This window comes from Nerophis ophidion, linkage group LG04 (assembly GCF_033978795.1).
Source record: "Nerophis ophidion isolate RoL-2023_Sa linkage group LG04, RoL_Noph_v1.0, whole genome shotgun sequence".
Classification (NCBI taxonomy): domain Eukaryota; kingdom Metazoa; phylum Chordata; class Actinopteri; order Syngnathiformes; family Syngnathidae; genus Nerophis; species Nerophis ophidion.
In genome coordinates, this window is record NC_084614.1 from 15,694,305 (window position 1) to 15,709,809 (window position 15,505).

The 15,505-nt window shown below is 39.5% G+C and overlaps 1 protein-coding gene across 3 annotated transcripts in view; it reads left to right on the top strand.

Annotated features, from left to right (window-relative positions):
* Positions 1-2,342: 2,342 nt before the first annotated feature.
* The window catches only part of LOC133550999 (splicing factor, proline- and glutamine-rich-like), a 38,839-nt gene continuing 25,676 nt past the window's right edge, over positions 2,343-15,505 (top strand). For 2 of the 3 annotated variants that reach the window (XM_061897219.1, XM_061897220.1), the window contains exons 1-9: positions 2,344-4,365; positions 8,512-8,700; positions 8,788-9,089; positions 9,504-9,599; positions 11,187-11,383; positions 11,486-11,570; positions 11,647-11,758; positions 11,839-11,887; positions 15,344-15,441. In XM_061897219.1, coding sequence (XP_061753203.1) covers positions 2,494-4,365; positions 8,512-8,700; positions 8,788-9,089; positions 9,504-9,599; positions 11,187-11,383; positions 11,486-11,570; positions 11,647-11,758; positions 11,839-11,887; positions 15,344-15,441 — 3,000 coding nt within the window. In that variant the 5' untranslated portion in view covers positions 2,344-2,493. Of the gene's footprint in view, positions 4,366-8,511; positions 8,701-8,787; positions 9,090-9,503; positions 9,600-11,186; positions 11,384-11,485; positions 11,571-11,646; positions 11,759-11,838; positions 11,888-15,343; positions 15,442-15,505 lie in introns of all 3 variants that reach the window. The other variant, XM_061897221.1, reaches the window with a different exon arrangement.

Genomic DNA, 15,505 nt, shown 5'->3' on the forward strand with positions numbered 1-15,505 from the left:
TTTCAGCGTTGAAAATAAATAACTACTTTCAAAACTGTTTTTTTGTTGTTTTATATTTCACTACCAAAATTAAAATAGTTATCAGCTGAAATCCATCAAGTGGTCTTCGTGATGCAGGCTATAAAAACATAGCAAATTCCGGTTCCGGTGTTGAGTATTACAAAATAATTTAGTTTTTGCTACAGTTTTTCGTTTTTTCTGACTGGTGATTTTTTCATGTGAAATATAAAAGAAAAAGAAAACCGTATCTGAGATGTAGTCGTTGCCTTTCAACATGGAAAAACGTTGCATGTTTTTTTTTTTTTTGAGTTTCAAAATAAAATTCCGGTTTATTTTCATTTTATTTTATTTTTATTTTAAACACCCTTTTCAGCGTTGAATATAAATAACTACATCTAAAACTGTTTTTTTTTTGTTTTATATTTCACAACCAAAATTAAAATAGTTATCAGCTGAAATCCATCAAATGGTCATTGTGATATAGGCTATAAAAACAGCAAATTCCGGTTTATTTTCATTTTATTTTAAACACCCTTGTCAGCGTTGAAGAGACATAACTACATATAAAACTGTTTTATATTTCACAACCAAAATGAAAATAATCAGCTGAAATCCATCAAGTGGTCTTTGTGATGTAGGCTATAAAAACATAGCAAATTCTGGTTCCGGTGTTGAATATTGAAAATAACAATTTGTGTTTGCTACAGTTTTGCGTTTCTTCTGACTCACGGCAATTTTTTTTATGTGAAATATCAAATAAAAACAAAACCATATGTGAGATGTACTCGTTGCATGGCTTTCAACACGGAAAAACAATGGAAGTTTTCCATTTTATTTTTAGAGTTTCAAAATAAAATTCCAGTTTATTTTCATTGTATTGTATTTTGAACACCCTTTTCAGCGTTGAAGAGAAATAACTACATCCAAAACTGTTTTTCTTTAGTTTAATATTTCACAACCAGAATGAAAATTGTTAATCAGCTGAAATCCATCAAGTGGTCTTTGTGATGTAGGCTATAAAAACATAGCAAGTCCAGTGTTGAATATTAAAAAATAATTTTGTTTTTGCTACAGTTTTGCGTTTCTTCTGACTGGGGATTTTTTTTAGGTGAAATCTAAATTGAAAAGAAAACCGCAGGTGAGATGTAGTCGTTGCCTTTTAACACGGAAAAACGTTGGATGTTTTCCATTTTATTTTTTGAGTTTCAAAATAAAATCAGTCTTTTTGTTTTTCCAATTTGACTTTGCGATGCGAACATATCAACGATCTGCCCTTTTTATATATATATATATATATATATATATATATATATATATATATATATATATATATATATATATATATATATATATATATATATATATTAGGGCTGCGAATCACGATTCGATAATATATCGATTTTTTTCGATTCAACGCGATTCTTGATTCAAAAACGATATATTCTGTATTCATTCAATACATAGGATTTCAGCAAGATCTACCCCAGTCTGCTGACCTGCCAGCAGAGTAGATTTTTTTTAAAAGCTTTTATAATTATAAAGGACAATGTTTTATCAACTGATTGCAATAATATGACTTGTTTTATCTTTGTGAAAACATTGGACACAGTGTGTTGTCAAGCTTATGAGATGCGATGCAAGTGTAAGCCACTGTTACACCATTGTTTTATTTTTTATAAATTTTTAATGATAATGTCAATGAGGGATTTTTAATCACTGCTATGCTGAAATTATGACTAATATTGATACTGTTGTTTATAATATTCATTTTTATTTCACTGCTTTTGGTTTGTTCTGTGTTGTGTTTGTGTCTCCTCTCAATTGCTCTGTTTATTGCAGTTCTGAGTGTTGCTGGGTCAGGTTTGGTTTTGGAATTGGATTGCATTGTTATGGTATTGCTGTGTAGTGGTTTGTTGGATTAATTAAAAAAAACAAAAAAACTATTAAAAAAAAAAGAGAATCAATTCTGAATCGGACAACGTACTCGAATTGATTTTTTCCCACACCCCTAATATGTATATATATGTATGCGTTTCAATCATACTTTGAATATTTGCTCTTTGCATTGTAACTATAAGGGCTCATTAAACATATTCAACATTTTAAAATACAAAATGATGCATTTCCCGAATCGGCGTGGCTTTAGGCCTAATCTGTTTACACTACGTCAAAAAAAACAAAAACTGATGCAAGATAAAACGGGTTTAGGGTGAAATATAAAAAAGTAGGAACAAAAATGACATAAAGCCTTTGTGACCAAACTAATGGTCATTGGTTATAAACAGGGACTATTGGCTCCGCCTTCTTTTACAAATGAACCAATGAGAGTATTAGGGCGGGGCCTTTGTAGCAGAAGACGAAGAAGAAAGAAGTCTTTTGCAGCGCAACCGTCGGCAGCCATCTTTGACACGTTCTAACCCAGAGCGAGCGTCGTGTTTGTGAGCTTTACGGCGTTTAGTGCTACTCTATATACGTAGTCGGTAGTAAATAGCGATGTCTCGATATTATAATAATCGCAACGGCATGGGAATGAATCAATTCCAGCCTCGCAGAGGTGGTGGAGTCGGTGGTCCGATGCGCGGTGGTTTTAACCCCCAAATGAGGAACCACCCTTTCCAAAACCACCACCAAAGAGGACAGAATAGTAACTTCAATAGGTCGTCCAACAATGGACAGCAGGCGACTCAACAGAAGCCAGCCATCATCCCACCGCCGAGCCCCGGGCCTGCTCTCACCATGCAAGGACCGATGGAGAAGCAGCAGACACCCATCAAGCAGGAGCCGGCTTCTTCGCCGGTAATCCCGGCCATCGAGCCCAACAATCAGCGCAAGGAAGTAGCATCGCCCCAGCTGAACCAGCATCTTAAGTCGCCTAATGCAAATGCTAACAGACAGCAGCAAAATCAATTTGGGCTGACCAGTCCTAAGTCAGATCCGCAGCAGGACCAGAAGGGAGCCCCGCAACAAAACCAGCAGGCCCAGAGGACCGGCCAACAGCAGAATCAGCAGCAACAGAAGCAGAACCAAGGCCAGCAGCAACAGAAGCAGACCCCAGGCCAGCAACAAATTCCACCGAAGCAATCCTCGGGCCAGCAACAAAGTCTACCGAAGCAATCCCCGGGTCAGCAACCAAGTCAACTGAAACAATCCCCGGGTCAGCAACCAAGTCAACTGAAGCAATCCCCGGGTCAGCAACAAAGTCAACCGAAGCAATCCCCTGGTCAACAACAAAGTCAACTGAAGCAAACCCCGGGTCAGCAACAAAGTCAACCGAAGCAATCCCCTGGTCAGCAACAAAGTCAACCGAAGCAATCCTCTGGTCAACCAGGTCAACCGAAGCAATCCTCTGGTCAACCAGGTCAACCGAAGCAATCCCCTGGTCAACCAGGTCAACCGAAGCAGCAACAAGGTCAACCGAAGCAGACCCCTGGACAGCAACAAGGTCAACCGAAGCAGACCACGGGCCAGCAACAAGGTCAACCGAAGCAGACCCCAAGTCAGCCACAAAGTCAACCGAAGCAGACCCCAAGTCAGCAACAAATTCAACCGAACCAGACCCTGGGCCAGCAACAAGTTCAACCGAACCTGACCCCGGGCCAGCAACAAATTCAACCGAACCTGACACCTGGCCAGCAACAAATTCAACCGAACCTGACACCGGGCCAGCAACAAATTCAACCGAACCTGACACCGGGCCAGCAACAAATTCAACCGAACCTGACCCCGGTCCAGCAACAAATTCAACCGAACCTGACCCCGGGACAGCAACAAAACCAGATGAACCAGAGGACGGGCCAGCAACAGAACCAGAGAATGGATCAACAGCAAAACCTGAGGGGAGGCCCACAACAGGACCAGAGAATGGATCAACAGCAAAACCAGAGGGGAGGCCCACAACAGGACCAGAGGATGGGTCCGCAGCAAAACCAGAGGGGAGGCCCACAACAGGACCAGAGAATGGATCAACAGCAAAACCAGAGGGGAGGCCCACAACAGGACCAGAGGATGGGTCAGCAACAAAACCAGAGGGGGGGCCCACAACAGGACCAGAGAATGGGTCAGCAACAAAACCAGAGGGGAGGCCCATACCAGGACCAGAGGATGGGTCAGCAACAATACCAGAGGGGGGGCCCATACCAGGACCAGAGGATGGGTCAGCAACAAAACCAGAGGGGAGGCCAATACCAGGACCAGAGAATGGGTCAGCATCAAAACCAGAGGAGGGGCCCTCAACAGGACCAGAGGATGGGTCAGCAGCAAAACCAGAGGGGAGGCCCGCAACATGACCAGAGAACCGGGCCTCATAGCAGTCAAGACCCAGAAGAGGATGCAGCGGGCAAAAGTTCGGATGACAGTCAAACAAAGGTTAGTTTTGATTTCAATATGCATATTTTTTTTTAGTTGAAACCTATAAAATGTCGACGATGGTGTTTTGATCTCTGCTGCATGGGTGTTTAACTTGATTAGCTAAGCATCCCGCAGGGGCGGTGCGACAAAGCGCTCGTTCAGCAAAAAGACGTACCTCCCTTTTGTCTTGACAACAACGCGAAGGTGGGGGATGAATCAAACGCACCCAGTGTTTGCGATTTCATCCGTCCGCCATTTTGTCTAAAGGCCTTCGTCATAAACCTATGTAATCTCTTGGTGTTTTGACCGTTGTTGTTCATTTTACTTTCACAAAATGTATTGATTAGTTTAACTCCACCCTTATGAAGTGGAGGAATAGCGACAGTTGTATGTTTAGCTCCGTGGTCGCGCTGTATCGAGTTCGACGACACTAGCGTGTGTCCTCGAGAAGTAAAGATGGCGACGGTGAAAATACAATCCCCCACCCCAGTTACGTCATGTTTTTTTGATTACTTCACGAACAATACATCGCCGGCGATCCCCATCAATTGGTTCAACAATAACATTATATTAGTGAGTCAGCTTTTCAATAAGGAAGGTCAACTTTTTAATTACCAAGAATTTCTCAACCATTTTAAGATACCTATGACCAGGGTCCCGCGGCCACCAGGGGGCCTCCAAAAGCAATGAACAAAAAATTCTTTTTTTTAATTTTTTGCATCTGCAGCGCGGAGCTTTTCCAAGCTCAAATTAATATAAAACTACTTGAGATCTTCCATGGCTCAAGAAAGACTGAGTGGACTGGCAGTGATTAGTATTAATAACAAATTCGGCCATCAGATTTCTTACAGTGATGTCAGAAATGACTTTGCTTCCAGAAAAGCCAGGAAGCACAGGTTTAAAGGACTGGGTGGAGTGGTGTGGGTGGTGAAGAACAGAGGAACAAAACTGTGATGTGATGGTCAAATGTGTGAATGAAGGTAGTTTATTTAGATTTTTTCCCCCCCAAAATTTTTTACACATCGTTATGTACATTTACATAGTTTTAATATGTAGTAACTTTATATTTGTTTATAAACCGTTATGTTACCTTGTTTCTGGTAACTCTGTAAATTAATATTATTTAAGTATTTGCTTGATATTTAATTTAATTATGTTGTTTTTTGTACAATTTCATTTGTTCCTATTTATATATATTTAAGTGATTTTATTGTTGCACTTTATTGGTTTTCTTGCAATACGAATTATTTTTGCAAATTGCTGTTTCAGGTTTTTGTTACCAAAAATATTAAAGTGAATCAGAATCAGCTTTATTGTACAGTTATGTTTAACATACATGGAACTTAACTTCAGTAGATTGCGCTCTCTTTGTACAAAGTAAACATTAAATATGAACAATTAACTAACTAAAAATATAAACTAGCAATTAGAGACTAATATGTACAAGACTGATGTGATGAGACAAGATGACACTTTTACTGTAAATACAAAGCTTTATCACTTGGACTGTTCAACCCCAGGCCACTCTTGTAGCTGAATGTTTTCTACATTTTAAAATTAGGAACCATATGTGGCACTCTGGACATCATTCGTTCATTCATTGGTATTATTTATGTTCTTAACGGGGCCACCCCCATATCTTTATAAATGACATGCATGTCATTTGTAAAGACATGCCAGGCTGACAATAGGGTAATGTAAACAACACTGCCAGAGCCGCATTGAGTTTATAGTAGGTGTGAATGATCAACAATCAATATTATTGGCAGAAATGAAGGGCCCCAAAATCAAATTTTGCTTAGGGCCCCATGGAGGGAGGCTTGGGCCGGCACTGCCTGTGACTCCCAAACAATTTGCCATCGTATTTGATGCCATTCCAACAGGTGTTATGTTGTACAGGGCTTACACACCACCTTTTTATGCTGTAAAAATGGTGAATGATCCACTTGACACTCCTGTGGGGAAACTTTGCTTCGATCAGAAAAATCCGCTGCTTATTCCAAAATGATTGTATGTCTGTTTCCTATGTAATTGCCCTCTGGAAGAAGGTTGTAAACGACATCTGTTGGGTCCCTTCCTAACAGGTATTTACTTACCAACAAAGTCAAAGAGATATCTTTCAAAATCATTCATCGTCATTACCCTGTAAAGCAGGGGTCATCAACCTTTTTGAAACTGTTGTAGGCACAACACCAATGTGAGCAATTTTTATAATGCGCAATCTTTTTGCAAATTGCTTCCAGCAATATATTTGAATAATGTGTGGTGCACATTTTGCAAATCAATGGGCGCAAATACATGTTTTTGGTGTCAAAATAATTTATTAAATACTTATGTAAATCTATTCATTTGTAGTCGGGACAATATAACTGAGTATAGCCCTCAAATCAGTCCAACCCTAACCAAGATAAAGTGTACATCCACGACTAAACTACTGACTAAACTACTACCACAACTTGGTTTACTATTTATAAAGCATAATAATATAGGGTTACTGACTAAACCATCCACAAAATCTCATCTTAAATATCGTCTTGCGATATGCAAATTGCTTGCGCACAATGGAAATGACGTATAATTGGTGAAATTCTTACAACAAAACCTAGAGCTACTTCTTGGGTACTGATTAATGCGAAGGGCTACCAGTTTGATACACACTTAAATAAATTGCCAGAAATAGCCAATTTGCTCAATTTACCTTTAATAAATCTATATATATATTAAAAAAAAATGGGTGTTTCTGTCTGTCATTCCGTCGTACATTTTTTTTCCTTTTACGGAAGGTTTTTTGTAGAGAATAAATGATGGAAAAAAGCACTTGAACGGTTTACATGAGGAGAAAACACGAAAAAAATGAAAATTAAATTTTGAAACATAGTTTATCTTCAATTACGACTCTTTAAAATTCAACCGAAAAAAATGAATAGAAAAAATACCTAATTCGAATCTTTTTGAAAAAATTAAAAAAAGAATTTATGGAACATCATTAGTAATTTTTCCTGCTTAAGATTCATTTCAAAAATTTTATGACATGTTTTAAATAGGTTAAAAAACAATCTGCCTTTTGTTAGAATATATAACAAATTGGACCAAGCTATATTTCTAACAAAGACAATCATTATTTCTTCTAGATTTTCCAGAACAAACATTTTAAAAGAAATTCAAAAGACTTGAACATTGATTTAAATTTTCAGGAAAGAAGAAGGAATTTAAAAGGTAAAAAGGTATATGTGTTTAAAAATCCTAAAATAATTTTTTAAGGTTATATTTTTTTCTCTAAAATTGTCTTTCTGAAAGTAAATTAATTTATTTAAACAAGTGAAGACCCAAGTCTTTAACATTTTCAGATTCTATTTGCGTTTTGTCTCTCTTAAAATTAAAAATGTCGAGCAAAGCGAGACCAGCTTGCTAGTAAATAAATAAAATTTAAAAAAATAGAGGCAGCTCACTGGTAAGTGCTGCTATTTGAGCTATTTTTAGAACAGGCCAGCAGGCGACTGATCTGGTCCTTACGTGCTACCTGGTGCCCGCGGGTGCCGCGTTGGTGACCCCTGCTGTAAACACTGATATGGTTAGATACAAGAAGGACATTGATTTTACCTGCACCTTTTGTAACATACATCCAGAGACTGTTAACCACTTGTTTTGGACTTGTGAAAACACTCGATCACCATGGCAGGGCATCTGTCGCTTCGCTTCATCGTGGACAATATTCATGACTAATTTGTGCTTTGCTTTAAAGATGTGATTTTTGGTTTTACACTGTGTGAACAAAAATTTGAAAAGGAATTCTACCTTTGCAACCTCATTATTCTATTGGCTAAGTTTTAAATTCATAAATGTAAGTTTCTCAATACCCGACCTATCTTTGTGCCTTTAAAAAAGATTTTGAACTTTACATTAAAACGCTCTCTTTGTGAAAACGATGATACTGTGTTCCAAATTTAAGTTATTTAATGAATCTGAATGAGCCTATGGCTTTTCACTTTGTTTATTATATATATATATATATATATATACATATATATATATATATTTTGTATTTTGTATTTTATTTTTGTTATTTTGAATTTACAACCCCCTGGCGCTGTTTTGTACTGTTCGTAATTGTTGAAATTTATAAATAAACTTTTTTTTTTTTAAATACATTTCAATATTTCACAGGATTTCAAGGCGCCATTGTCCATGTTGCTAAAGCCTGGCGAGAAAACATACACACAGCGATGCCGTCTGTTCGTCGGCAATCTTCCCAATGACATCACAGAGGAGAATTTCAGGAAGCTTTTCGCCAAATATGGCGAGCCAAGTGAGGTCTTCATTAACAAGGCCAAAGGCTTTGCTTTCATTCGACTGGTAGGTTGAAGTTTGAACGCGAACATCACCAACACAGGCTTGTTTAGGTTGACCATTCCTCTTATTAAATGTGTGCTTCATTTGAAGGAGTCTCGTGCCTTGGCCGAGATAGCAAAAGTGGAGCTTGATGACACGCCAATGAAGGGCAGAACCCTCCGCGTACGGTTTGCCACACACTCTGCGGCTCTTTCCATCAAGAATCTGTCACCCTATGTGTCCAACGAGCTTCTGGAGGAGGCTTTCTCACAGTTTGGGTTGGTGGAAAGGGCCATTGTCATTGTTGACGACCGCGGACGCTCCACCGGCAAGGGTATTGTGGAGTTTGCTTCCAAGCCTGCGGCCAGAAAGGCCCTGGATCGATGCAACGAGGGCGTCTTTCTGCTCACCACGTAAGTTGACTCTTTGCGGATGCTTTGGTACTCAGGGGGACCTTGGGAGACTTTATTGATTTTTTTGCACAGTACAACAAAACACTTTTTTTTTCCCCCATTTTTTCCATTTTGGCAGAGATAATCATGCAAGGCTTGAAAAGGGGTTGGATGAAGCAGATGCTTATAATATCCCAACACCTTTCACTCATTCCACATTTAACATAAACAATATAATACAAGAACAATACTATATAAACAAAAACATGAAAAACTCTTGTACAGTAACAATACGATAGTACCATTGTTACTATGTTACCATTGTGCTGAGGGCATCACTCTCTTTCCTCTTCGTACTTCTTCAGTACTTCTTTTTCAAACACTGTTTTAAATTTAATCATGTTAGACTTAAAGTTTTTGCTTCCATCTTTTCAGGTCACCACGACCCATAGTTGTGGAGCCCCTTGAGCAGTACGATGATGAAGATGGACTTCCTGAGAAACTGGCACAGAAGAACCTCAGATATCAAGCGTAAGCAGACCCACATGAATCAACCTAAAATGTTTTGTCCGAATTACATTTGTTATTTCATAACTCAGGCTGTTAAGCGATTAGATTATTTAATTGCGGTTAATTGCATTTTGTCCATAGTTAATTCACGATTAGTTGCTTTGTTCAAGTCATAATAAATTGTGATTAATTCATGATTACCGTATTTTTCGGACTATAAGTCGCAGTTTATTCCATAGTTTGGCCGGGGGTTTGACTTATACTCAGGAGCCACTTATGTGTGAAATTATTAATACATTACCGTAAAATATCAAATAATATTATTTAGCTCATTCACGTAAGAGACTAGACGTATAAGATATCACGGGATTTATCGATTAGGAGTGACAGATTGTTTGGTAAACTTATAGCATGTTCTATATGTTAGTTATTTGAATGACTTACATAATATGTTACGTTAACATACTAGGCACCTTCTCAGTTGGTTATTTATGCGTTGTATAACATAGTTATTCAGCCTGTTGTTCACTATTCTTTATTTATTTTAAATCGCCTTTCAAATTTCTTTTCTTGGTGTTGGGTTTTATCAAATAAATTTCCCCCCAAAATGCGACTTATACATGTATTTTTCCTTCTTTAGTATGCATTTTCGGCAGGTGCGAATTATATTCCGGAGCGACATATACTCCAAAAAATACGGTGGTCACTTTGTTAGGAGTTAAGTCATCATAAATTATGGTTAATCACTCAAAACGTTTTTTCATCTCATTCGCGGAAGAGACAACGAAAATTTCAGCAATCGTCACACACACGTAAACCAATAAGAATTCGGCGGGGGCGGGTCATGGCAGAAGTGCATTGTGGGTCATGGGATGCTAACTGCAATATGATACTGCCGTAGCTATTAAAATAAATAATTTTAACGTTGGCGGTAATTTATAAAACTGAGAAGGGCTGAACAAAAATGGCACCGAAAAGGAAATCATGTACTGCAGATTTCAAGCTGGACGTAGTGAAATATGCAGCAGAAAACGACAAGAGGAAGCGGCGCGTACCTTTGGAGTTGGCCGAGTTGTTTAGAAGCGACATCGAGGAAGAATATTTCATGGGATTTAGCAATTAGGAGTGACAGATTGTTTGGTAAACATATAGCATGTTCTATATGTTATAGGTATTTGAATGACTATTACCATATTATGTTACGTTGACATACAGGGCACCTTCTCTGTTGGTTATTTATGCGTCATAACTTACACTTATGTTAGGGTTAGTTGGGTTAGGGTTAGGGTAGGGCATGTTGTTCACTATTCCTTATTTATTTCAAATTGCCTTTTAAATGTCTATTTTTGGTGTTGGATTTTATCAAATAAACTTCTCCCAAAAATGCGACTTATACTCCAGTGCGACATAAATGTTTTCCTTCTTTATTATGCATTTTTGGCCGGAGCGATTTATAATCCGAAAAATACGGTACTCCATGCATCTCTATTTATCTTTTTATCTCTCAGACACCAATTTAACCTATTTATGTTAAAAACATGTTGACTTAATTGGATTCAACAAAGTAATATTTGTGGCTTATTTTACCTTTTTCTTTTATCGTAACAGAGAGCGCGAAGAACCTCCTCGCTTTGCCCGGCCAGGCACCTTTGAGTTCGAGTACTCTAAGCGTTGGAAGTCCCTTGACGAGATGGAGAAGCAACAGAGGCAGCAAGTGGAGAAAAACATGCGCGAGGCTCGTGAGAAGCTCGAGAGTGAGATGGAGGATGCCTACCATGAGCACCAGGCCAACATGCTCCGCCAAGGTAGGAAGGACCGGTGATCCTGCCGTCACATCAGATCTTTGCAGTTGTCCTTGACCCAAGCAACCATAGAGGACATGTATAAAATCTAATTTATATCTGCAGATCTGCTCAGGCGACAAGAGGAACTTCGGCGCATGGAAGAGATGCACAGTCAGGAGATGCAGAAGAGGAAGGAGATGCAGTTAAGGTATTGAAGTCCACTGGACTTTAACGGCGCATACCTTTTTAGTTTGCTCTTTGTTAAAGATGTCTGTTGTGAGTAGACAAGAGGAAGAGCGTCGCAGGAGGGAGGAGGAGATGCTACGTAAACGAGAGGTGGAAGAACAGTTGCGGCGTCAGCGTGAGGAGAACTATATGATGAACAACTTCATGGACGTAAGTTTGACTTGTAAACATAGTGACAAATACAACGCTGATCAAGTTGTGACATACTTTTTAAATGTATTTATTTTCAGAGGGAGAGAGAGATGAGAATGACTTCTTCTAGTGCAATGGGCATGGGAGGCAAGTTCATTTCTTTGGTTTGTCAATGTTCAACAATGAATGAAACGCTTGCTTAAAAAGACTTCCTAAATAACCCTTCTATTTTTTTTTTAAATTACCCTCTAACTTCAAACTTCCCATTTTAGAGAAGTGTGTACTTGCACTCATACTGCCTTTTTTCCCCCCCCGACACCAGTGGCATTTTTGGTTCTTTCCAGTAAGGCTAAAAAGCCTTCCTTAGAACATAGTCTACACTTTTAAATGTTTTAATGACTGGCTTCTTTTGACACAGTTGAACACGTAATTATTTTGACTGTGTGGATGTCAGGGGGACTTCCCTGAAGTGGTTCAGCTCATACCTGTCAGGTAGATGCCTCCTTAAGACTGGGAAGACTTCACGTCGTCCACTGTCCCCCTTGACTGTGTAGACCGTCAGCGATCAATTCTTGGGCCCATCCTGTTTGCCCATAATATTATCCCACTCGGTGCAAGATTTTAAAAGCATGGGATCGCGTGTCATTTTTATGCAGATACGTGTCAAGTACACCTGCCACTATCCAATAAACGAAAATATTTCCAGGCCTGGTTGGCTCAGAATTTGTTAAAGCTTAATGGGAAGGAAACTAATGTTGCTGGATCGATCCTTTACTAGACTTGACCCTTTTCAAGAACTCTTTCATCTCACAGCCCCCACCCTTGGCGTCATTTTAGACAATGGTCTTTAAAGTACCAGTAGAGTGGTAAAACAAGTTGACTTTAAATATTCTGAATTGTGTTCCATTGTATCCGTTAAACCATATCCAATTGTGTTTCCAATCCGCAAATTTGTGAAAATACCGTCTTAACATCCACAAAATGATACAATTTCAGACGACCAATTTGAATAGTTCGCTTACGATCGTGTCTGGCAATTACCGTAGATTTGGTATCAGATGGTGTCACAAAAGGAGCGCCTCTGCACTTTAACTATATCAGCTGGTGAAAGTTATTCTAGACTATAAATCATGCCTCTCATCTGGGTAATAGGAGGTATTGGCCATAAATTGAGAAGTGCTTCATATGTGACATTAAACTTACAGCCGTAAATGGGGAGAGAGAACAAAGACGAGCGTGTGCTGCAACTTTTAGTTATTTTTTCAAACCTTTGGGTGAATTGATTAATTCTTCATCCAAACGGGAAAGAACATCCTATCAGTCGTCATCCAAGTGAGTGCAGTAAGTGATCCTTTTATCATGTTCGTAGTTTGTATTTCTTGTTCAGCACTTAAGCAATAAAGCAATACTGCTAAATAATGCTTAATGTTTAACTAAAGCTGGATCTGTTTAGCACACCGCGTTTAAATTGTGTTATTCCTCCTTGTATAGCGCAATAACATAAGATTCTGGATCAAAATTTTTCCAAAAGTAATTGTTGGCTCTCACAAAATCTGCATGATAGCCTTGTTGCTGGTGAAGGGAGCGGAGTGGTAGTCCCCATGGGGACGTCAAAGATCACAAGACTGGCTTGCTTATTATCTCTCAAAATGGCTCTGAAATCTCCATGAGATTTGTACAATTTTATATTTACTAGCAAACTTTGCAAATCCTTGGTGTTATAAATATATATATAGACAAGACTAGGCTTCAATAGCAACTTGTTTTTCCCTTATATTGGTAATTTTTTGGTCTTTTAAACAAACAGTTCTTTACTACCTGCATTGGCTTCTGAGGCCAGTGCCAACTTGCTGTACTAAACTAAGATTTTAGACGAGGGAAGACCGGGTCTTTTTTTTGTGATGGACCAAAAACTATGAATTGCTCTGCCCTCTTGTCAGAACAACCTTTTGGTTCATGACGTGCAGCCCTTTGGAAACAGTATTAGTTAATAGTCCTATATATGAATAAAGTGGATTTGGATTAAATGTTCATTAAATATAACTTAAGAATTAAACTGAAGGCAAGTAGAGAGGAGAGAAGTGGGAATCTGACCAGATGCCTGAACCACCTCATCTGGCTCCTCACGTTTCAATTAAAAATCGATTATTATCCATCCATCCATCTTCTTTCGCTTATTCGAGGTTGGGTCACGGGGGCAGCAGTCTAAGCAGGGAAGCCCATACTTCCCTCCCCCCGCCACTTTGTCCAGCTCCTCACGGGGGATCCCGAGGCATTCCCAGGCCAGCCGGGAGACAGTTTTTCCAACATGTGCTGGGTCTTCCCCGTGGCCTCCTACCGGTCGGACGTGCCCTAAACACCTCCCTAGGGATGCGTTCAGGTGGCACCCTGACAAGATGCTTGACCCACCTCATCTGGCTCCTTTCGATGTGGAGTAATTGCAGCTTTTTATTTTGAGCTCCTGGATGGCAGGGCTTCTCACCCTATCTCTAGGGTAGAGCCCCACCACCCGGCGGAGGAAACTAATTTTTGGCTGCTTGTACCCGTGATCTTGTCCTTTCGGTCATAACCCAAAGCTCATGGCCATAGGTAAGGATGGGAACGTAGATCAAACGGTAAATTGAGAGCTTTGCCTTCTGGCTCAGCTACTTCTTCACCACATCGGATCGATACTGCGTCCTTTACTGAAGACGTCACACCGATCCGACTGTCGATCTCACGATCCACTCTTCCCTCACTCGTGAAAAAGATACTTGAACTCCTCCACTTGGGGCAAGATCTCCTCCCCAACCAGAGATGGCACTCCACCCTTTCCCGGGCGAGAACCTTGGACTCTTGACTTGGAGGTGCTGATTCCCATCCCAGTCGCCTCACACTCGGCTGCGAACCGATCCAATGAGAGCTGATGATCCTGGCCAGAAGAAGCTATCAGGACCACATCATCTGCAAAAAGCAGAGACCTAATCCTGCAGCCACCAAACCAGATCCCCTCAACACCCTGACTGCGCCTAGAAATTCTGTCTTATTTGTATTTGACTTTATTAAATGTGTGGGTAGAATTATATTAAACGAAACCAGATTTCTTTGAAGTAATATAGGAATTGAGCTGAGCTGACTCCAAGGTACTTGAACTCCTCCACTTGGGGCCGGGTCTCCTCCACAACCCCAAATTTGATTATTATTGCATCTTTAATTCATGTATATTGATGCAGTTTTACATTTCTTTTTGTTTCACTAAATAAGCGTTTATCACTTGCAATAAAAATAAAACTATTCATTTGGAATAAGAAACGGTTAAATTAATTCCCACATGTATTGATGAAAATTTGTTGCAAAGTGGACCATAAATCCCCAATAGTAAAGGAGCTGGTCGGATCTGTCGTTGAGGTGTCTCGCTGCAGTCAGCCAAATTTTATAACTGTCTGCATTACTTTATTTACAATAAATTAATATATTATTGACGTTCATTATTGGATTTTATAATTTGTCATGTCCGAAATGTGATGCATCTAAAAATCGATTATTTCCCCCACCTCTGAGAGAGGATCTGTTTCGTTTTTTTTCCTGCACTTTTGTTTTTGACTGGTTTGTTGTCCTTTTCAGATATGTCCTTTACCACCGTCACCCAGAACTTCTCATTGAGTGGAATGGGATTTGAGGGGCAGCAGCCATCTCCAGGATCCATGTTGAGCAACGAAATGGTAATGTATCCCGTTTCCAGGAAGCTCAGTAGTTGATGGAGCTAGTGTTTGGCCTTTCCCTTCA